At 42.5% G+C, this 24,802-nt stretch overlaps 1 protein-coding gene across 6 annotated transcripts in view; it reads right to left on the bottom strand.

Moving 5' to 3' along the window:
• ELMO1 (engulfment and cell motility 1) overlaps positions 1 to 24,802 on the bottom strand; it is a 586,055-nt gene that overhangs the window by 5,091 nt on the left and 556,162 nt on the right. For all 6 annotated transcript variants that reach the window (XM_011950145.1, XM_011950144.1, XM_011950143.1 and 3 more), the window contains 3 exons: positions 18,530 to 18,637; positions 10,910 to 10,992; positions 1,892 to 1,969 (listed from right to left, as the gene is read on the bottom strand). In XM_011950145.1, coding sequence (XP_011805535.1) covers positions 1,892 to 1,969; positions 10,910 to 10,992; positions 18,530 to 18,637 — 269 coding nt within the window. The remainder of the gene's footprint in view (positions 1 to 1,891; positions 1,970 to 10,909; positions 10,993 to 18,529; positions 18,638 to 24,802) is intronic.

Here is a 24,802-nt window from a genome sequence, read left to right as displayed (position 1 = left end):
TTAATGGTGCCTGGCAGAGAGTAAGCCAGGGTCGTTATACTTATAGTTGACCCTTGAACAACATGGGTTTTAACTGTGTGGGTCACTTATACATGGATTTTTTTTTTTTTTCAATAAAACTTACACCAAGTGTGCCTGTCTCTCCTGCTTCCCCTTCCACCTCTTCCACCTCTCTAGCCTCTGCCACCCCTGAGACCTCAAGACCAACCTGTCCTGTTCCTTCTCCTCATCCTACTCAATATGAAGACAATAAGGATGAAGACCTTTATGATGATTCTCTTCCACTTAATGAATAGTAAACATATTTTCTCTTCCTTATGATTTTCTTAACATTTTCTTTTCCCTAGCTTACCTTATTGTAAGAATACAGTATATAATACACATAACATACAAAATGTGTGTGAATCAACTGCTTATGCTATGGGGAAGTCTTCTTTCTGGTCAACAGTAGGCTATCAACAGTTAAGTTTTTGGGGAGTCAAAAGTTATGGGCAGATTTTCAACTGTGTGGGGGGTCTGTTCAAGGGCAACTGTATTAACCTTTCTATTGTTGAGGTATTCAGTTCTGGGAGGTCTCTCCCTGCTCATTTGATAAATGAGAATGTCTGTAATAGAACTTTCTATTGTATGTTGTAATTATGGAAATAAAATGAGGTAATAGAGAGGAAAGTGGTCTGAAGTAATTAAAAGTGTTCACAAGCATATGGCATTTTTCTCTTCATTGTATCTACAAGAAGTGGCAGATATGAATAAAAACCTGGCAGTCCCAGAGCATTTATCTTGATCTGGAATTAATGTATACTGGGGAAAACAGCCTTGCATAGATTTAAATAACATCCAAAGTTCTACTATTTTAAGTAGTTTTGTATACAGCTCTATACATCTTGAATATGGTGGCCTGTGTAGAACCACAATTTTATTTAAAAACAGAAACAGTAGGACACAGTATCTATTTTCAGAAAGATGAAGACAAAGTCTTACCCTTCAGCAAACTAAATGTCAAGTGACACAGAATTATATTTAAGCATCATTCTAAATGCAGGATTTGTGTCTAATCTTTCCTCTCTCTTTGGGATATACAATTTTATTCAAAAGCTTCAAACCAGTGAAAACCAGATACTGAATAACTTCTAAATGAGCTAAATGTCCTAGGGGAAATGGGGAACAAAAATCAGATTCTATTAAAATGTTCTCTTCCTTTCTAAAAGCTGTTTATGCAACCACATGCAAAACAAAAATTTGAATGGTATCATCTAAAAATAAAAGTTTCAAGCATGATGTTGGGTTCCAGTTTATAAAAGAAAGTTAAATCAGCCATAACTGCCACTTTATCTTACAAATGCATTTTCCTAGATTTATGCTAAATATTTTAAATATAGCTGACAGCGTGCTGCAAGAAGAGAAACAAATTATACATATAACAAGATGTCAGAAAGGAATAAAAGCATCTCGAAAATAAAATCCCAACAGCAGAGACAGCCTTAAACCTCTTAAAATAGCTTAAAGAAATTTGGTAGAAAACCTACTTCCTCAGATGTTTTAAAGAAGAGAGACCAGTTTATCTTGGGAAAATCCAGACCAAAAACGAAAAATTCAATGAAAACCAAAGCTGTAACCAGGGCCGCTTCTTTCTCTGGATTAACAACTATGCCTTTGCTTCATTTGAGGCCTTTTACATCCTTTTTCTTTACCAGGCTACTAAGAAGTTGAATCTGTTGCAAGGGGCAGTTTGTCAAGAGGTTTCTATTCTACTCCAAGTCAGCAAGATGCCCCTTGGTTCGTCATTTTTTTAGGCAGGTCTGTTTTTCTTAAGCGAAATTTCTTTCTTTCTAATATTTTTCTTGAGAAAAGATTACATTCTCTCATAAGTTATCCTCCCTGAGACCCTTACCTCATGCTTGTCAGGAGCGATGAAGTTCAGTTGGCAGTTTGAGTCATACAAGATGGAGAAAGCGAGTTCAAGCACCTCCTACAAGAGATGAGAGAAAACAGCACCTTAAGGAAAATCGGCACATTTCATTTTGCCATTGCAAATGGCTGCACATTGACCATGGAATAGGGCCAGCTTGTCTAGACAAGCAGAGCTGCAATGAGGCTGATGGAAGGAGGAACCATGTTCTTCAAGGTTCACGGCATGATTCCCTCTCTCCATTCAGGGTGGTCTGTGTACCATCTCATTTAATTCACATGCAGCCCATGTAGCAAGTGTTTTCATCCCCTTTATGAGGCAGGGCTTAGAGAGGTTCAATGAGTGTCCAAGGTGACAGCCCCCGCCTCCGCCACCAAAACTGTGTTATTCTCCTTTCTTCGCATCTCCCTTCCAGAGAGGCCACAAAAAAACAGTAAACTCCCAATCAACAGCATTAAGGACTGCCCTTCCTTCTGTCATCCTAAGACAGACAGAGAGGCCCACAGAGGTATGAATTCCCTAAAATGTGGACGCTACGCCAGCTGTAAGGAGGCTTCTAGGTGAACCCATTATCTTTCCATCTGTCCTTTGACCTCTGAGCTACTGTACAGTAAAGGCTACACAAAGCTTAGGTTTTACTCAGCAGAGACTCCAAGGTATAATAGAGAAGCATGGTCTCACTCATTGGTGATCACTTACAGAGTACATGCAATCAGCCAGGCCCCAAAGGTCCAGGGACCAAGTGACATTTTCATTTCATTGCAGATAAATGACCAATGGCCAAGGCACTCAGCGTCATGTCTAATATGTACATCAAACCACACTTCTCAGACTGTACATGCTGTACCAATACTGGGTAGGACAATCATTCTAGTGGTCTGAGTGGTCAGCAGAAGATGAGAATCATCAGCTCATCTCAGCATCCTGAGGACTCCTAGTCTGGAGGGGAAGGGCCAAGTGTATCCAGATCAACACTCTACACTGTTCCAGCATGGAGGTTCTAGTATGCCTTCCTTCTCTGTGCTTCTATTAGGCACCAGGGATGACCATCCCTCTCCCCTCCTGTGATCTGCGAGCCACACTGCTCAGTAATTGCCCACAAAACATTCTTTCTTAGGGAGCCAGATCTCTTCACATCATTCTCTACCTTGATATCTGTTAGAGAGTTTGTCTTTCACCTGTGACTCACAGCAAAAATGCCCCAGAAAGATAAAAGGCAAAAAGATGAGGTCACTGCCTACAGATTTCAGAATTTCAGATGGATTAAAGAATTATTCCAAAGTGGCTGCATCCCTGTCCCGACACAGTCCATCAGCTAACTATTTCTGGCTCTCATGGAGTTCTTAGTGTCTGGTTCACCTCCAGCTGTCCCTCAATGAGAGGGGGCAGGACTTGTTCTGAGGATAGACCTACCAGCATCTCACATTCAAAAAGTCTCCTCACCTTGACAGAAATAGAAACAAGGGAAGGAAAGAATGCTGAGTTGTGGAATGGGAGCTATTCTGCAAAAATGCTCTCCTCATTTTCTATTCTTCTTCTTTAGGCCCTGACTCAGGCCTACCCAGTAAAGACAATAATATAAAAAGGAAGTTTGCTGAAACAAGCAAACAAATACAATTTGCCATTAAGTACAGCATCTGTTTCCATAACCATCTCTCTTGGGACTTTTAATTTATAAATTAAAAGTCACAGACTTACTATTAATACTATAAATTCATATCATCCTTTTAAAAAAAATCAGTATGAAAATACATATCAAGAACCAGAGATGCTATGCCTGAGATAATTTCAAAAGAAAAATTCAAAAGAAAGCAAAACCCAAATATTATTATTTGAAAGAACATTATGAGAAACTAACCTCTCCCTCTTTTGGGTAATAAAGATATCATAAATTAGCCACCAAGGGAAATATATTTGGCCAATCATTCAGTAAGATAATTATGGGGAGCCGAAGTTAAGTGGAGAAAAGCATGAGACATGAACACCGTGTACACACTGATCACAATTATGAATAATTCCTACCTATGGACAGAGACTGGAAAGAAATATGGGAAATGAAAATAATTATGGTAAGGTGATAGGTCATAGGTCATTATCTCTTCTTACAACTGTTTTTTCAACAAAATGCTATGCTATAATTTCAAAAATTCATAAAAATTGTTCTCTGATTTGGCATGTTCATTAAAATGACAATTTCTTCATGAATCTTGGAGTCATTTATTAGGCAAACTCTCTGACTCATACTTGAGAGACTGGAGAAAAAGGAGGGAGTGAACTTTGCTTCTGAACAACCAGTCAGGATATTACAGTGGCGTGAGGGGGCCCTCGGAGGTAAACAGGAAAAGGTAAAGTTCATCCAGGCCCCTTTGGGCTGACCCTGGGTGACAAGTGCCTGACTGCTCAGGGAGATCACGTGGCCGATCACCCCTGGCTGACAAGAGCCGGTGTGAACAGCACCGCAGCCCAGATGTGCTCCCGACAGGATGCTGAAGTCACTCGAGACCGGAGTGTCAGCGTGGTTACTGCTGTGATACCTTCTCTTCTGCAGGGGGATGGAGAAGGAAGGAAAAGGAGGGAGCATGCAAACTTTGGGCTTTGCCCTTCTATGACATATACCACTCACGACGTGAATGATTGGAACTGTCATGACCTAGATTCCTGATAAACACAGGCAGGAAATGGGAAATTCGTGAGAATGTCAATTCCCACTTTAATTTCACCATAGCTGCCTGGGAGGGGGTGGGAGGAATTAATTCTCTGAGCTGCATGTCTGTGTTAAAGGGTGCTCTCGCTTATAATGGGTTTGATTGATGTCTCTGGCTTGCTGTTGTTGAGTCACTGGTGAAGGTCAGCTCTTCAGCACTTGGAGCAGCGAGGCTGCAGAGCCGGGAGCAATGGCACCTCTCAGGCTAACACTCCAGAAGCTGCCACCTGTCCACACCGTCCATGAGGGAGAAGGTGCCAGGTGGTGGAGGAGTAGACTGTCACTGATCTGTGTCCCCCTCAGGGCCTACTTGCCTCCACACACCACAACACTCACTTAGACATTGAATGCTCAGGGGCTTTGTTGCTCATGACTGAAGCTCTTTTATTCCTCTGGTTTTAATGCAGTGAAAAATTACATCTAGAAGCAGCTTCTCTCCATTCTCTGCTGCACTGATGCCTGCTTGCCACCTTGTCATGTGGAGGAAGCCTGAGTTCTAGGGAAAGTGGAGGCAGAGGAAACTGAACATCCTTCCATGCGCTGAGGCCCCTGACCTTTGTACTCAACACTCTGGCCCTGGGACAGATGACAAGGCACACTGTGTCAGCGGATGCTCAGGAAAATGGTTCCTGGGTTTGGGGACTGCCATCTTCCATGGGTCAAATACGGAACTGACTGATGACAAGAGTAGAGTTCTATGCAACGTATTTTCAGTGTGCAGTGTTGGCTGTCAATCCTTGTGTTGTCTGAGGGTAACTCACCACATTTGGCCATTTTGCTAGCATTCACTTAACTATGCTGGTTCTCTATTTATCCAGGTCATCATGAGGGCAAAACCTTTTGATAAAAGACACAGTGTGTCTTTTATCACAGTGGCACATGTGTGGGTGTTAAATTATGGTCACAGAAATAGCAGTAGATTTCAGAGCTATAGTGTATTGCCCAGATATCTATGAATTTGAGTTTCTATTTTAGAAGGCAAAAACCACTCATTCATGTAGTACATAACAGAGATTACCTTCTTCAGGTAGTTATAACTCTCCAGCCCCCATCTATCTTAGCAGCATAACTGGCCAAGAGTTCTCCAACCCATATTCTTCTCCTCGTCCCCATCCATCCTATACTCTGAATTCAGTGTTTTCCAATTAGAGGATGCTGTTCACATGAGCAAAGGCCCTTGTGCCTTTTCAGACTGTTTCCTCCTCTTGGAAAGTCTTCTCCTCACTTCTCTGCCTGGCCAATTCCTTTTCAAAAGCTAGATCAGATGCCATTTCCGGCATCAGCCTTTCTCAATTCTTCCAGGCTCCCTCTGTGTTTAATTTTTTTTAGCATAAACATATTGAATTATAATTGCATATTTAAATATAAATCTTATCTAGTGGACACCTAGGGCCAGAGGCCAGGTCATATTTATCTTTGGATTCCTGGCACCTAGGACAAAGGAGATGCTCAATACATTGCTGAATGAATGAATGAGTGGATGATGAATGAAGTAAATGTGAATAAAGGGCTTTCTGGCTAAGACCAGGATTTTCAAACTGATGCAAGGACATCAGCTTCAGTACAATATGCTTCTTATTTCAGGTTTAAGCACCATAGTGGAAAAACAAATGCTTAATTCTGGCAAATAGGAAGACGGAAGCTTCTCATACACCAAATACACTCCTATCTGAATCAATGAATCTTCACTCTGGTGGTTTCATGTTGACTGTTGAACTAAAAGCCCCAAATCCAGTCAAACAAGTACCAAGAATGCCCACCTTAAAGCACACAGCCACAAACCAGGTTATTTTTATAGAGTTTGAATTTAGAATACTTAATCCTTGTAAATCTAAACCTTCCAACTGAATTTCCATCTACTCATGGCAATTCTTTTCAAGTCTCAATGAGAAATTTTCTGATCCCTGTGTGAAGAACCCAGCATTTCTTGTCTCCATAAAAATGTGCCTGCTGCACTGACCTCTGTTAAACACAGTAGACTCTAAGCTCCAGAAAGACAGGACCCCAGCTACCCCATTTACATCTTCTGCTATTTCAGGCACTCCCATGCTGACTGACTGGATGATTGACTACATGAACAAATGCCTCTGCAGCAGACACCCCAAGGGAAAGGACCAATTTTCTTCTTTCTGTTCTCAGGGCCCTGCTGGGAACATCAGCAGAGACTGAGTGGGTGAGAGGATGATCAGTTACCAACACTCTGCCATTAACGAAGTATCTCCTTTCCTGATGCCAATGTCTCAGTTTGCCTTGCTCGGTCATTAAGTTAACCATGGGTCTCATGGCACAAAATGTCAAAAGCTGTTCCACAGCTGGAAACACTGTCCAAAGAGCCAGCAATTTGCCTTGGTTATCGTCCATCCACTATGCACTGACAGACCTCTGATGAACACATTTTGGTCAATTCTCCTTTGAGGCTGCAGGTCCCCCTTTCCTACCCAGAAATCCCAGAGGTAGACAGGAGGGCACCTCTGGAGTACAGGGAAAGAAGTGTGGGTTGGGGGGTTCAGCAGGTAAAACTGTGGCTTTCCTTCTGCCTTTTGATATTTTTGCTTGATGACATGATATATATGAATGCTACTAACATTGCAAGACAAGTAAATTCCATATATTTGCTAATTAAAGGGCCAGGCTGCTTGAAATTCTGCTAGTATCATCCCTCATATCAGACTGGAAGGGCCCAGGGTAGCTAGAAATATGGGCCAATGAGTCCCAGGAACTAGCCTCTATTTGCAGTCTTATCTGTTTACAGTAGCATACTCCATCCATCCATCATCCTCCAGCTGTCCATCCATCATCCATCTATCCATCATCATCCATCCTATGTTTCATGAGTCTCATGACAATACATGAAAAATAAAGGTTGCAAAACATCATTTACTCAGTTTTACTTTTTTAGTCTCCTTTAAGTAGAGAGGAGTCTGATACAAGAAGGCCAAATATACTACCTCACATGTTCAAATGAAATCATCTCCACATCTGTTATATTGGTGACTCTCATTTTTTTCTTGGTTGGCCAGGCTAAAAGTTTATCAATTTTATTCATCTTTTCAAAGTACGAGTTTTTGGTTTTGATTTTCTCTACTGATTTCAGTTTCACTGATTTCTACTCTAAATTTTATTATTTTTTTTCTTCTGCTTGCTTTAAACTTAAATTGCTCTCCTTTCTTAGTGTCCTAAGGTGGAAGCTTTATTGATTTTAGTTATTTCTTCTTTTCTAACGTAGTCATTCAATGCTATAAATTTCCCTCTAAGCACTGCCTTCACTGCATCCCACACATTTTGGTAAACTGGATTTTCATTTTATTTAGTTTGAAACATTGTGCAATTTCTCTTGGGAATTCTTCCTGGAACTGTGGGTTATTTAGAAGTGTGTTGTTAAATTTCCAAATATTTGGGGAATTTTCCAGCTGTCTTTCTGCTACTGATTTATAGTTTAATTCCATTGTGATCTGAGAACATACTTTGTATCACTACGATTCTTTAAATTTTTTAAGACATGTTTTACAATCCAAAATGTGGTCTATCTTGGTGAATGTTTCCTTTGAGCTTGTGAAGGATGTGTATTCTGCCGTTGCTGAGTGGATTATTCTATTAATATCAGTTAGATCAAGCTGATTTATGGGGCTGCTCAGGTCATCAATATTCTTGATTTTCTGCCTGCCTGGTGTATTGATTACTGACCGAGAGATGTTGAAGTCTCCAATATATTAATAGTAATGAATTTGTCTATTTCTCCTTTCTGTTCTATCAGTTTCATAACTCATGTATTTTGATATCTTCATTTTTTTTTTTTTTTTTTTTTTGAGATGGAGTCCCAGGCTGGAGTGCAGTGGCCGGATCTCAGCTCACTGCAAACTCTGCCTCCCGGGTTCACGCCATTCTCCTGCCTTAGCCTCCCGAGTAGCTGGGACTACAGGTGCCCGCCACCTCGTCCGGGTAGTTTTTTTTTGTATTTTTTAGTAGAGATGGGGTTTCACTGTGTTAGCCAGGATGGTCTCGATCTCCTGACCTCGTGATCCGCCCGTCTCGGCCTCCCAAAGTGCTGGGATTACAAGCTTGAGCCACCGCGCCCGGCCGATATCTTCATGTTAAGTTCAGAAATGTTAAGGATTATTATGTCTTCTTAGACATCTGACTTTCCACATTCCATGGTGATGGTTTGCCTTCAACCTCAGTTCTAAAAGATAGGTCCAAGAAAACTTGCTGATTTTCACTTTGTTCTGCTGTTTTTTGTTTGTTTGTTTGTTTTTTGTTTTTTTTGAGACGGAGTTTCACTCTCGTTGCCCAGGCTGGAGTGCAGTGATGTGATCTCGGCTCACCGCAACCTCCACCTCCCGGGTTCAAGCGATTCTCCTGCCTCAGCCTCCCAAGTAGCTGGGACTACAGGCGCCTGCCACCACGCCTGGCTACGTTTTTGTATTTTTAGTAGAGACGAGGTTTCACTATGTTGGCTAGGCTGTTGGTCTCGAACTCCTGACCTCGTGATCCGCCCACCTCAGCCTCCCAAAGTGCTGGGATTACAGGAGTAAGCCACCGCGCCTGGCCCACTTCTCCTTTTTCTAAAGATGGGAGCACAACTCTCAAGCTCTTTACATGTTGGGGCTGAAACAGGTGGTCCCTCCACATCTATTTTACATAATTCCCTCTGTCTTTATTTAGCATACTTGAATTCTGGCAGGTTGCTATTTTTCCAGGTACACCCCTCCTGGTCTTCTCTGGGTTGCAGACTCCCAGACCCCTATTATTGCCAATTTCTCCACACTGTTTCCAGCTCAGCCCCAATCGTTATGTAAATGTGGGGACCTTCTTGGCTGAAGCAGAACCAGCGCTCTCCGAGACTGTGGAGAGAATACCTGACATGGGCAGCATATGGTAATCCTGGCTGGTGTTGAAGAAAGTCTGCCCCACAAGAGGCGAACCATGAAAACTGGAGATTTGCTGTTAAAGCTAAGGATGCTTCTCTAATCTGCTCAGCTATGGAATCTCTGTCTCCCCACAGCATGAAGAAGAGAGAAACGGAAACCCCCGTCGGTGCTGTGTAACAGAGAGGCCACAGATCCTGGCCTCTTGGGCATACCCTGCCATCAGTATGCTTGCCAATCAAATGCGTTACATGACAGTGCTGTGCTAGGCTCAACAAAGTAGGAGTTCCCATGGAGTTGAGGTGAGTTATACTTAAAGAACTTAAGAAGGAAAGATCTTACAATCAGCCTCTTCAGCTGCATCCCCTGCCGTCTGCCTTCCTGAACAGTATTTTCACAGCACTTTTGTTTTTCCTTAACTATAGATAGGGCCATCCTGCAAAGAACTGAATTCTCTTTGTCTTATAACAATAGAAATTACAGAGTGGAAACTATTTATTTTAACTCTGATTGGTAAATAGATTGTGTATCATTTTGGTGTCCCTCTTAGACACTGACACTGGAAATAAAGATGCAATCTATTGCTCTATGTGACATTTTTGGTACCAGATTATCTGGGTACTCCAGATAATCTGAATACTTTTGTTCATTAATGGTATAGATCACAAGATTCTAAGAGGCATAAACAAAGAACTGGCTCCCTGATGGCCTCTCCAGCAGGCAAAAGAAATTCTTCTATCTTTTCAAATAATGTTCCCTCCTGCGCCCTCTGTAATGGAATGATAATGGAATGGGTGGTAAACTAGGAGGGGATGGTGAAAGGTATTGCAGTATGAAAGGTATTGCAGGGCTTAATACACACCTCTGGGAAAATTTTCTCCTTCAGTCTGAGTTGGAGATATTTCACAGCCTACTTTCCACAATGCTGAAGGGTATCAGGCCTTTAAAATTTTCTGAGATTCTTTGAGTCAGCTGCTCTCTGCTTGTCCTAGGCTTCGCTGAGAGCCCGGAGAGGATATTAAGAGCATGATTACAGCAGGAGAAAATGAAAGATGTCGGGGTGGAAGTTGGAGAAGGGAGAAATAAACATAAATGAGGGAGGTTAGGAGAGGCCCAGGGAATGGATGGATGAGCAGAGGGGGCTCAAGAGAGGACAAAGTGACAATAGTAAGGGCAATTCTCAGGGTTGGAAGTAGACAGGAAGTGAGAGAACGGAAGAGATGGTGAGCATCAGAAAAGGCGTCAGGAAGAGAAAGAATGAGGGTAAGAGATGTAAAAGGAATCAGGACAGGAAACAGGAGAGCTGAGTAAGAGAGGTGTGTCTGAACACATGCACACACACAAACACTGCTATAAAGGACGGCTGGGCTGGCTGCAGTTGCTGACTGCATTGGGCAAGCAGAGTTATTTGCAATAATCTGGAAATCATACCTTGTTTTGTTTAAGGGCACCTTTCTCTTTCATATGAGGGCAGTCCTTTCCCGTCACCACGGCTTTGATATCTGCCACCGGCACTGCAATTCATAAAAGAAAATGCAAGTAACTACACCATGTGAAAGCTTCGATGTCAATAAAGAAGCAGGACTAAGCACTGGGTCCGCTACTGTGGTTGCCATTCCCAGAAACTACTGCAAAAACAGAAAAGAAGATTGTGGAAAAGAGAAAGAGAAGCCAGGTACTGTCCCAGGACTAGAAACTAAAATATATCTTACATTCTTGTAAAAAGCATCCCTGGGGAGAAAGAGCTTGCTTGTAAGCAGAATTTGGTTCAGTGAAACAAAGACCTATAAAAAAACACCCATCATAGTACTGTTTGAGGTGATGGCATTAGAAGCAGCAGTAGAAATAACAGTGATCGTAGTAACAACAGTGATACTCATACTGATATTACAGAGGGCTCCTATGTGACAAGAGCAATGCCAAGTGCTTTACATATATCAGTATCTCTTGCTATAGCATTTGCATCTATTTAGTTTCTGAGTTTTTGGATAATGAGAGAAAGCAGCCCTATCTCAAAAAATTTATCCAACTCTAAATAGTTCTGAACTCTCACTCTCCAAAATCTCTTTCGCTGCCATCTCATTAATTCTGTAAAGCAGGTTTTATTATCCCTGTTTTACAGACAACAAAACTAAACTCAGTTAAACAAAGGGAGAATTCCTTTCTGATACAGGATTCTGGAAATAATGCAGTTAGACAAAATGATGTTATCTTATGTCTTACTCTGAAGTTGGAGGAAGATAAGAAAAGATATGGAAGGGTTTGTGCACTTAAAACTTTTGTTAAGATCAGGTGAAAGAGGCTGGGAACAGTAAGCGGATAATGCCTGTAGTTCTAGCACTTTGAGGGGCTAAGGCAGGAGGACTGCTTAAGGCCAGGACTTTGAGACCAGCCTGGGCAACATAGGGAGACCCTGTCTCTACAAAAAATGAAATGAAAATAAAAAATTAAAAACAAAAAGATCAACTGAAAGAAAGAAGGCAATAGGATGGTTTGGAACCTTAATTTAAAATAATGCAGTCATCTGCCCCTCTCCAATCCCTAACCCTCCAGCCCCATATGGGTTTATGAATCAAGGTATGCACACTGGCTAGTGTGGCTTTACCAAGAATTTGGGATATGTGGGAATGCCAAGTAATCAATTCCTTAGACTCTCTTAATGATGAAGATGATGAGAGATTTCATAGTTAAAGCTCACATCTTTTTATTGGGCAACTGGGTTGTGGAGGTGAGAGATAAGGATAAAATTACAGAACACCTAGAATATTAAAACAATAGACAGGAAGGCCTCAAAAGCTAACATTTTCCAGGTACCCTAAAATTACTAAGAATTTGGTCCACATCTGTTGACACTCCTAGAATATTAAAACAATAGACAAGAAGGCTTCAAATGCTAACATTTTCCAGGTGCCCTAAAATTACTAAGAACTTTGTCCATATCTGTTGACACTCCTAGGCCTCTCTGTAACCCTAAGAAGAGTGGGGTTGTGATGAATCCTCCAGGAATCTCTGTAGGTTCCCCTGCCATATCTCACCACATCTTGCAACCTGATTCTGGACACTTCTGTCTGTAGTTATGAATAGCTGTCTCTCCTTTCCTTCTGGACACATAGAAAACTACACTTCCCAGCAACCTTTGCAGTGAGGTCATGTGATTAATTTTAGCCAATGAAATGTGAAAGGAAATGCTACATTTCTAGGTGGAGGCCCTCTATTCTGTCTTCCCCTGTGGCAGAAACTGAAGGAGTGACCTGTTCCATCCAGACGGCACAGGAGAGGCTCAGGGAATGGATGGATGAGCAGAGGAGGCTCAGGGAAGACAAGGTGACGATAGTCAGAGGGCAATTCCTAGGGCTGGAAATAAACAGGAAATGACAGGATGGAAGACATGGTGTACACTGGTCTGTGTTCCTGAGTGACTATATGTAGCAGCCCTTTGCCAACCTGTGTATGTTGTATAACGTGAGTGAGAAGTAACTTTTTGTTGTGTAAGCCATGGAGATTTTGGGGTTGTTTATCCCTGCAGCACATGGTAGCAATATAGCCCCACCTGACTGATCTCAGATCCCTTTTCTGCCTCTTTGCCTGACCCCCTTGGGGTTGGCATCTTCCTGTGGGTGGTCCCAGTGATTCCTGAACCCACCTTTGACCATGAACACTGACTTCAGTTCTCCTCAAATCCATTTTCATAACCAAGAACTGGCCTCCTTTCCCTCAGTAGCTGATCTAGCTGCCTAATCCCTACCCTAGGAAGGGACATTTGGATACTCTGGGAAGTTGGCTAACTTTCCAATGGAAAACCACCATTGAAGTGAATGTGATATAGTCAACAAACTCATTCTTAAAAACGTTCTCAAGATTCAAATAGAGTTTGAGTCACAAGTGCCTTGTAGAAAGTTTTTTTGTTATAATGTACAGCATGGTCCATGAACTAGCGAGAGTGTCCACAGTCTACAATTGGTAAGTTAGCCCTTAGCTTTGAAAACCCATTGTATGGAATGTGATAAGAGTAACATCATAGTCTGTCCTGGGGGTGGTCTTCAGAATCTCTAACAGAAAGGCTTCCAAGGAGAAGAGTCACTTTTTCACTAGGTTTTGTGGAAGTACATGTATATTTTTTAATATGCATTGTCCCTTGTCCTAGAGACCAGCTGCTACATCATTCATAGGATTATGACTAAAAGGAAAACAAAAAGTTCTAAAAATACAGTGTAGCTTTTAAAGGTTGCTTTTTGCATAGTTTGTCTCTAGATGCACCAGAAGATCAGGTATTGCAAAGGCTCAAATGCTGGCCTCCCCATTCTCATGAGCAGAAACAGAGGGGTCAGACCCCTATCTCCGGAATCTACACTCTAAGGAGGCTGCAGGGGGCTCTTGATGACTTCAAAGCCAGGCTAGCATTTTGATGAGGCCTTTTTTGTGGAAGCAAGATAAAGAAGTGGGGTCCAGATCTGTGAGAATCAGGGTCACCAGTGAAGAACGCACCCTCCCACCACATTTACCCCCTGGGGCATGGCCTCATTTCTTTCTATGCTTTTTATAGTTTGAGATGGGTTGAGACCATCTTAATTCAACACTCCTATTTTACAGATGGGAAGACTGATCCTAAAGGGAGGAAATCAATTATGCAATGACACAGAGCTAGGCTAGTAGGGGAAAAGAGCTGGGTTTAGTGCTGCTTCTTCCACTCCATGTTCCCTTGTTAGGCCATGATTTCTCCCTTTGTAAGGGGCCAGCCCCCTAAATTATGCTGAGCACAGCCCTAAATGTGGTTATCACTTCAGATGTTGAGGAAACTCTTTGATTGCTAATACCTGTGGAAGGAAGTTTAATTGTGATTTAAAACAAAACTACTACTGAAAAAGCAAATGTGGCCACCCACGATGAAAACAGTTTCAGCTTTCATCACTGAGATCCAAGTTCAGGCAGAAACCATTCAGAGGAAGTAGCTAGGAAGGCTTGAGCTCTTGCTGTGTGCACAGCTCCATAGTAGAAGCTCCTGTGGGTAGAAATATGAGGAGGTACAGGCTGATCCCAGGATAGCTGCATGAAGAATCTGGTCTCTTTGGCCTAGCAGATCAGCCACATGGCATGGAATGGTGGGGAGAGATGTGCCTTTGGAATCAGAGTGCCAGGGTTTGAATTCTACATCCACTAACCCCCTCTACTACTTTGGGCTTAAGTTTTCAGAACCTCAGTTTCCTTGTCTGCAATGTGTAACTCTAACATTATCTATCCCATATGGTTGTTCTGAGAGTTAAACCCTGATGCTGGAGCTGAGATCATTGTTGGCTTTTAATCTAGGCAGTATACAGTAGTGGGTGAAAATCTGGGCCATGGAGTTAGACAGTTACATTCAGATCTTTGCTTTACTATTTACTAATCTTATGACCTTGAATAAGTTACTTAATCTTTCTGTATCTCAGTTTCCTTTCTATAAAATATGGACAATATTATCTACCTCTTTAGGTTGTTGAGAATAATTTATGTAAAGCCCTTAGCACAAGGCCTGGCATATAGTAAGCACTCAATAAATGCCATTTGCAATTATTCTCATTATCAATAATCAGATAATGTTAATTCTGTAGATGAAGGGACCTGAATTATTCTCCGTGCTTTGGTGACCCAAATTGCCTACGGTGCCTCCCTGTGTTGCCGCTCTCCGCATCCACTGGAGCAGGCTTAATCTCCGCATGGGCGGGTGAGCCAGCACTTTCCTCCCTGCCCCCTCTGATGTGGGAGCGAGGAATGCTGGCCTAGATTCTTTCAAAGGGAGGCAGTGAGGAACCCAGGGCATGGCTGGAAAGCAATGGGGTCCTATGTTTGTTGGGGGCTATGGCAACCTGTAAGTCAGCTTGGGAGGGATATGGGGAAGGTGGGGATGTAAGAAGATGTCGATTTTCAAATGCCAAGTTTCCTGACAAAGAAAAGGAACACAAAAAGAAAGATTTCCTAAAGCTTTGGAGAAGACAGCCGAAGAGGCACCCTCAATCATGTGCACTATCTGTATTAAGAAAACTCTTAAAATACTATTTGATTTGTCAATAGCTCAGTATTCAGCACTGATTAACTCAAGGGGCACAAGACAATCTCTGCCTTGGTCTCAAGAGAGGGCAATGGTACATGGCAAGAACAATGACACTGAACATTAATTAAAGGCACGACTCATTTTTCCAGTGGAATGGGGTTTCTGACTTTTAAGGTTCCAAAAGGTGGCTATTTTGCTCCAGGCAGAATGCAGAATTGGAATTAAATGCAAACCAAGGTGGCAGGCCTGCAGCAGGAAACTTCAGCTTCCTAGGCTGTTTTTTTTTTTTTTTTTTTTGTCTCAGGCACAGTATTGCTTCAATTCAACTCATTACATGAGTATACCCATTTCTCTAGCACATACGTGCAGAAGGATACAATCTTACCAGTACACACACACTCTCTCTCTCTCTCACACACACACAGTCTCCCACAAGGTGTGGGTAAATACTTGTGCAGATAAATAGATCCACACAAGTATGCATTCTTAGTTCATCATGCAATGGATAAACTGTTTTTGGAGCAGCTCTTTGGAACTTCATTTCAGAGGAAAATGGTTGCTAAGAGTTTTGGAGGCATGGTCAGGAGGGGCTGTCACAACCCCTTCAAGAACCAGCCTTGCTCAGTGGCCACTGTGAAAAGCTGTGTGGAGATTTGCAGCTGTGGCCTTGCTCTCCTGCACTCACCCTGGCAAGCCGGCTCTCCCTGGCATCAGCACCTCTGGTTCCAGGTTAGTTATTTTCACCCTGGAGTCTTGGGGGTGAGGGTCTTAGCAGAGCTGGGGGACATTAGCTTGTGGGCAAGACCAGGAACTGCCCCTACACAGGGCTTTGTTGCTGTGGCTGCCAATTTCCTAGCTGGCCATTTAGCATGGGGGTGCTGTGCTAACACCTGGTAAACCTGTCAGTCAAGTGCCTATCTTTGGGTTGAGAAGTGATTACATCCCTGTAAACACAGGGCTAAACACTATGTCCTGTTAGTGGGAGAGCAGATTCACTGGACCATATGGGGAGTCAAGTTGTGTTTGTTGTGTCCTGACCACTTTTCCCCTTGTGACAGGTTAAGAATGGGGCTGTGGGGCCCGGACCTCCTAGGGAGCTGCTGTTTGTTCCAACCAACAATAACCTCTAACTCCTTCTGTTTAACCACTGCAGAGCGGTGATTCCACATCGCTGGGCTCTGGTCAGTTCCTAGTTCACAGGGGAGTTCACACCAGTGAGATTTTCACCGGTTAATAGCAAATGCAGAAAAATGAGGACACCGGTGTGAGTTTTTCAGAGAGCTAATTTAGTTTAGCAGAAGGGACTGTCTTTTATCTAAGATTAGGTCCTTCTTACTTTGTATTTTCTTGTAATCGAGGGTCCTTTCTTTCATGAAAGGGTTGTGATATTAAACTTTAGTTAGATTTTATTTTTTTAATATTCTTTTTTTTGGCCCAAGTTAAAAGTTAGCAACATACTATTAATTTACTTAAACTTTTTTTTTTTTTTTTAATTAGTGAAAGCCATGTTTGGGGAATGACAGCTCTCAAAATGTGCATGTCAGAACCACCTGGAACATCTGTTAAAACAGAGATGGCCGGTCCCTACCCACTGAGTTTCTGGTTCAGCTGGGCTGGGAATGGGGTCTGAGAATGTGCATTGCTAAGAAGTTCCTAGGTGATACTGCTGTTGATGTTCCAGGGACCACGTTTAGAGAATCACTGGTCTAGCTTGGCCAAGGTGGGGTGGGGAAGGCTTGAACTGTAAAGGGAGGATCCTCATTTACAGGTAGAGGCCCAGGACACCCCTAACTCCTGCCCCAAAGCAGGGAGGCATAGACAGTGTCCCAGGCTCTCTGCAGCAGTGGATTTCAGATTTCTTTCTGTAAACCCTGACTTAGGGAACCAATACTGTGGGCTGGGAAGACAGTTCTCCTATGAAAGAAAACAAGATTGTTTTCTGAACTAAATGAACTACAAAGACCAGACTGTCCCATTTTTAAGCTGGAGGAAGAGTGAATGTTCCAGGCTGTCTGCCTGAGATGTCAGCGCAGAGTCTGAATGTGTCAGCAAATTTCCCACTCATGGGTTATTTTCGCCTTCAATGGCCGTGAGTTGTAAGGAAGGCAATCCAGATTTGACTTCCATGGGCCTCAGGGTGACAGGACAGGTGTGAGACTCTGGGTAAGGACTCTATCTGGGACACGCTTATCTGAATACTGCAAGGTCAAGGTGACTTTTAAAGGTTATTTAAAAGTGCTCTGAATGTTTTCTCCCTCTCGGATTTTTCTACCTGGGATATCCTCTGAGGCCACGTTCATTTTATCTCATTTCTCCTCAAATTAATTTATCACCCTTGTGTATTTCAGTGTTTCTATAATACTTGCTTAATTTGTATGGCTAACACTGTCAAAATAACCTGGCACCTGGTTCCGTGTGGGGCTAAAAGAATCCTGCACATTACTGTCTCTTCAAAAGCGTGCATGTTAAAACAGACAACATACAGAAAAAGTCAAAAAACAAAGAGAAATATTTAGCAAACAGTAGAGGTAACTCATCATCATTTTCAGTGTCTTTGAGGGAAACTAGCTATATTTGGACCTGCCATTAACTCTGTGTCATAACTATGGGATACACAAAATTGTAAAGAATAAATGTTGTAGGGGTCAGGCATATAAATTATGAAAATAAGAAATTATTATGGGTTTTCAGAAAAAGACAACTGACGGAGTCAGGTTTGTATTGTTTTTGTTCCTTGACACAGCACCTGGATAAACAATGTAAAAAGTGGACATTTGAACCCCAAGTTTACGTCTTTCAGTTAAGATACCTTTGCATCCATTTTACATTCTCCCCTGTTCAGTTCCAAACCCCAAGTCCATCCAGGTCTTGTACTTGATGAGATGGCTCAGGCCAAGACTTACAACTAGATGAGATGTGTTCAAAGGGCTTACTTAGGCTGATAGTTTCACTGCATGATATATTGTGATTAGGAAACAACCAACAGACCAACACTCAGGCCTCTGCCAAGGAGAGCTACTTACGTTTGTCCTGCAAGGAATCGTGAGGCACTTCTCCCTGAGGACTCTCTTCTAAGTCTCCGTAATGCAGGACTTTGTGATTTGGCGAAAGCCGACAATACCAAAACTTGTCTGAGAGAAAAAACACAAGTTTACAAGGTAAGTGATTCTGGTTTATAGAAATACTAGCCTGGTTATTTCTTAATACTCTTGCCTGGAGGAAACAAGCAGTTCATCTGATTTTAAGTACTGAGGAAGGATGAATTCTAGGGCCCTGGACAGTAACTTCCCTTTTGAGTTTGGTATTTACTTATCACCTGTCCTGCTTGCTATACATTTGGTAACCATCAGTAAAGTCACCGACCCCTTCAAGCTCAATAGCAATAGATTTTAGGAGGTGGTGGTTTCCAGAGGGTATTTTATCACTAATGATAACCACCATGGGAACTGCTCCGTATTCATTTACAGACAAAAGAGGGAGGGAGATATAGAAAACAACAGATTTCTCAGAATGTTTCTGCTTCCACTTTCCTCTCTGAGAATTTCAGACTGTTGAGACAGTTATGTCCAAGGCCATATTTTAGCTGATACAACAAACCCCTACCCTGCTACCACACACACATTAATCATGAACGAATTGTTAGGAAACTGGTGATACACAGGGTGGGTGGGATTCATGAGGAATTCATCTAAATAATTCAGGGATTTAGCTAAAGAATGGGGACATGCACAACCATTCTCCTCTCCAATTCCCAGAATTTGCTTATCTGAATAGGCATGACCGGGGATTAGGGTCATTCTTATAAACAACTTTCTCAACTTTACTGCCTCAGTCTCTCAAAAGTGAGAAGAAATTTTGAGTAAGCCTATGAGGCAGGAAGAAAGAGGCAAAGAGCACTTTTTATAGATTAGGGACTTGAACTGTGACAGCAATGCTTGTGCAGCTGTCTCCTCCAGGAAGCCCCCTTTGATCCCTGCAGCTGAAGGGCCTCTCCCCATCCTCTGAGATGTTCTAGAGTCTCCTTTGCACCACCAGTTTGGCTTGGACTGGCAATACTGGAGCCTAATGTTAACACTTTAGTATTTCCCATTATCTGCTACAGACCCTAGGTAAGCAACTTGCCCTTGAGGGTGTATTGTGAACAATACTGATAGGAGAAGAGGACTCCAGCCCTGACAGTGTGGAAGACTCACAGTCTCTCTGTTGACAGTCACTGTCTTCATAAGTGCAATGTCCCAATCTCTTGGCACAGTGTCTGACACATAAAAGTTGCACAGTTGGTGTTGGCTAAGCTGATAAATGAAGACCCAAGGGGACCTGATCAAAATGCCTAAGGCAAGAAGTGTCTGTCACCTACAAGCCCCTTTGCGCCACTGTGCGGTTGGTACCCTTTGGGGCCTTGGCCAAGTTACCTCATTATTGTGCCTGAAATATAATTTGTTTTGAAGCCACTCTGACTAAAAAGCTCTTCATTATATTTTAAGAAAAGTGGTTTTCTCTCTAAAATTGCTGTCACTGCAAACCCATGGTTTAATTATGATTCTTTTAATAGACATAGAAGTTTTAAGAATGGAATTAAAAGCCACACAATGAACAAAGGAAATGCCCAAATTTGATCCACAAAAGGAGAGCATCTCTGTGATTCTTATCTTCCTTGTCTTTAAATAGAGTTTGAGAATTCCGAAGCATAGTCAGAATACAGCAATCCATAGATTTAAAGGAATCTGAACTCTGGTGGAAAAAATTGAGCAGGAAAAAGGTCATTTAACAGCTAGGAAAACATTTGAAATAGCTACGCTTCAAAATTATGCTATATATATACCAAACATGGGTCATTTTGCTGGGACAGCATTTCAAAGGGAGAAAACAGTTATTCTCTGAGTAATTCACAGACATTTAAATTAGGCAAATGTGTACTTATGGGTTTTCCATGAGGAGAGCAACTTTGGGAATTTGACTTGTAACTCACAATAGGAATTGTGAATTCCAGAGCAGGAGGCAATGGCTTTCTGAATGTCAACAGTGCTCTTGGGGGCCTGTGGCAGCTGCCTCTCCGCACAGGTTCTTTCCCCTGCCCTACGTGGCTGTGATGATCAGAAAGCCAGCTGGAGAAATCTGCTAAAAAGTTTTCCTTTCCTTGCTGCATCTAGGTGATATGTTTGGCTAAGTGAGCAACTAAAGGGTGATAGAGGCTGGGAAGGAAGACAGTGAGAAGCGGTACTTGGACATGCTGGGCTTATTGTGAGTTAGATCTTAGCCTGTGCTTTATAGGAATCCCTTACTTCTCGAGTTGGGGTAAGTAAACTCCGGGGGGTCAGCAGTGGGACTTGAAGCCAAGCCAATGTGTCACAATCAAACAAGATCAATGACACTCAATTGATTTTGAGGAGAGGAATTAAGAAATTTAAATGGTGCACAGTATAATACAAACATATATTATTGTAGAGTAAATTGCACAGCTTAATATTCACATGTAAGATATATTGATTTGTAAGACTTCAAAAATTTTGCTGCTCTACTTTCAGGATAAATTTGTTTATCCAATGAATACTTGCTGCGTGGCTGTCTACAATGCACACAGCACTCTACTCGGTGAAACATCTTTAGAATGGAAGGCAGACATGAAAGACAAGGCCAAGGAGCTCAAGGAAAAGGAGCTCCCTCAGTTCTTCATGGCAGCTAAGAGAGAAAGATGTTGTTTCTCGGGTCTGGGAAGTAGGAACTGAGACAAATCAGTAACTCTGGCTATCTTATGGAGAAAAATAGGAATGCAGAAATCTCTTGTGCAACATATTCTTACATTCGGAAATGATTATAGAACAGTGGCTATTTATCAGAGTTTCAAGAGGCAAAACAGCCATCTTCCTTGCAAAGTTGCAGTTGATGTTTGTTTAAAGAAAACCCAAAGGGTCTGCAGCAGACCGCCTTTCCTCCTTTCCAAAGCTTAAATTCCCTTGACTTGTATGACACCATCTTGTCTTGGTTTTCCTCCTACCTCTATTCTCTTATCCTATACAAGTTTCTTTTCTTCTGTCTACTACTAAAACGATAAAAAGCAAAAAGATCGGTACCTCACAGATATAAGTGATGTGTTCCACTCCTCCCCACCAATTAGAAAGTCTTGGGGGCCGGGCGCGGTGGCTCAAGCCTGTAATCCCAGCACTTTGGGAGGCCGAGACGGGTGGATCACGAGGTCAGGAGATCGAGACCATCCTGGCTAACACCGTGAAACCCCGTCTCTACTAAAAAATACAAAAAAAAAAAAACTAGCCAGGTGAGGTGGCGGGCGCCTGTAATCCCAGCTACTTGGGAGGCTGAGGCAGGAGAATGGCGTAAACCCGGGAGGCTGAGCTTGCAGTGAGCTGAGATCCGGCCACTGCACTCCAGCCTGGGCAACAGAGCGAGATTCCGTCTCAAAAAAAAAAAAAAAAAAGAAAGTCTTGGATGGATGGCAAAATATTGGAAAAAGGGGCTGAAAAGGCTGAGAAACTTGTCTTGACTCATAATCAAATGGGAGGCTACTTAGCCAGTATCTTCCTCACAGTAAAACTAGAGTCCTAAGGTTTGGAAGGCTTAGACGTTGTGTATTTCTGTCCTGAAGGGAAAGCCGCTACAAGGATAGCATGAGCACAGTGCGTCGACATGTTGGGTGAGACAGTTTCAGTGTCAGCCACCAGCAGCAGCTTGATTTGCAGTTTCTTTTATGGCAAGAAAAATGTGTATTTTCCTTTCAAACCCCAGCATGATGTTACTTGTTCCTTTATCCCTCTGGGCGATGAAAGAGTGAATTGCCTCACTAAAAGCAATTAGCAGGAAGCAGTGAGAACGTTATCAAAGATTGTTTACTAGCATTTAGGCGAAAATAAGAGTTAATATGGAGGTCTTCCAGTCAATGACTAATGAGAGTATGTTAATAGCCAGGCTTGGTCTCCGAACCCAAAACAAAATATGGGGAGAATTTCATGTTTCAATCTTTTTTTTGCGTGTGTGTGTGTGTGAAGGATAAGAGGGAAAAGCCGCTTTCACAGCTCACGAGCCTGGTAAGAAGGGCTGATTAAAGCTATTCCCAATGTCACGTAGATTGCTATGGAGCTAATAACCACTGTCAACTGTAATTTTTTGCAGTGCCGTCCAACAGAACTTCCTGCAATGATGGAAATTCTCTATTATCTGTTTTATCCCATACTAAGAAAACAAATTATAAATTTTCTTTCATTTTAAGTAACTTAAACAGTCATAGGTAGTTCTATCAGACAGTGTAGCCCACTGTCTGTTTTCATCATCCAGGCTGAAGACAAGCTTGGGGCTGGTCCCCAGGTCTCTAGGAGAGCCCAGGAAGGTGAACAATAGCAACCACTGCTAGGTGTGAAATGCCAGCCAGTTCAGTGAGACACAGGGCACAGCAAGAACCAAGCCCCAGGATTGCCGTGAATCAGGACACATCTTTGTCTTGAGTGCAGAGCCTGCTGCCAGCAGCTGGGGGCTGACCCCGGGGGCCCTAAGAGTCCTATATTAGGGAGGAGAACAGGTTTTTCTAAAAGATGTCTTTAGAACACTTCCATGAGGATTCTGAATTTTCCCAAGGATAACCTAAAATGTGCCAAGTCTTCCGTGTGTTCAGAACAAGGTCGGCTTTCTGCCTAAGGTCCAACCTTTCCAAGTCACAAAACAAGAGGGACCCAGCAATGTGTTTAAATGGAAATGTCATCTTTCGGGCGATGAGATCTAAGATTTTTTTTGTTGGTGCAAAAAAGGGAAACAACTATCGATACCGACGAAGGGCATCAAATCTTCCTCACTTCACTGAGCTTTCTTTAAAAGGACAGATTTGTGTTTTGATTCTGAATTCTGCCTCCCTGGACACAGCTGCTCACAGCAAATGACACCTGAGTCCCCAGGTACTTTCCAAGATGATTTGGTCTAACAGATGCCTTGAAGTCACACGTACCTCGGTGACACACCTGGTTCTGATTCTTATTAGCTTCGGGGCCTTGGCCTAATTATAAAAACCTCAGAAATCCCTGTTCTTCATAAGTATAATGGTCATAATTATATGAGCAGAACACACATAAAGTATGGATCCTATATCTTCCAGAATTGGTTCTCAAGACATATTTGTACTTTCCTGCTCTTCCAGTCAATAGTAGTCCCTCTCGTCCACACTACTGTCCCTCCATCTTTTGGGAACAATGATTATGCATTATTCTGACCTATTGGGAAATACCTTTTTTTCCTGAAAATGAACTGGCTTTTCACAATTTGAAAATATGTGTTTATTTATACTTGTCTTTTTGTAACAAAATATTAAAATAAAATTTCAACCAAGGATGGAGAAAGGAATGACCTGCTCCCCACAACAGGGCAATATGGTTCCCGTGCCCGAACACACCACTTGGCTCTAGGTCTTCTGACGGGGCCTCCAGAGCCATGTAAGATATACCAGCCTTGTTGGCGGGAGTGGTAGGCATGCATTTTGCCCAACACTGAGTTCCAAGATAAGCCTGTCACGTCAGCACTTAGGGAATGCCAGTCAATGAAACAGACACTGTCCTCTGCAGGAGGTTTCATGTTATCACGTCTTGAAATGATTTCCAGTGTTAGCCCTGGACTCTTACCAAGGCCATTCAATGCAAGTGATTCTGAAAGACCTTCATCTCTGAAATACAAGAGAAGTAGGGGGCAGTTCTTGAGCCTACAGATTCTCATGAAGCAAACAGTGGCTGATATCACTTGGATCTGTGCTGTGTCCTCACCAAATCTCATGTGGAATTGTAGTCCCCAGTGTTGGAGGTGGGTCCTGGTGGGAGGTGACTGGATCATGGGGGCGGAGTGCTCATGGATGTTTTAGCACCATCCTTCCCTTGGTACTGTATAGTGATAAAGTCCTCTTGAGATCCAGTTATTTAAGTGTGTGGCACCTCCCCTCTCCCTGTCTTCCTCCTGCTGTGGCCATGTGAAGTTCCTTGCTCACCCCTTGCCTTCTACCATGATTGGAATTTTCCCGAGGCCTCCCCAGAAGCAGAAGCTGTGATGCTTCCTGTACAGCCTGCAGAACTGTAAACCAATTAAACCTCTTTTCTTTATAAATTAGCCAGTCTTAGGCATTTCTTTATAGCAATGCGAGAATGGACTAATACAGTATCCCTAACACAGACAACTTCTGGGGTTTCATCTGAAATCTCTCCTGCAGGAGTCCAGGGAACACAGAAGCCAGGCAATTTCCATGCCAAGGATTCTGCGACCAGGGCTTATACTTCATGGTCAATAAGAATAAGCTTGGGGAGAGAGTGGAGTGA

The sequence above is a fragment of the Colobus angolensis genome, unplaced genomic scaffold (assembly GCF_000951035.1).
Source record: "Colobus angolensis palliatus isolate OR3802 unplaced genomic scaffold, Cang.pa_1.0 Scaffold302, whole genome shotgun sequence".
Classification (NCBI taxonomy): Eukaryota; Metazoa; Chordata; class Mammalia; order Primates; family Cercopithecidae; genus Colobus; species Colobus angolensis.
The sequence above is the reverse complement of the archived record's forward strand: the minus strand, read 5'-3'. Positions and strand labels throughout refer to the sequence as shown.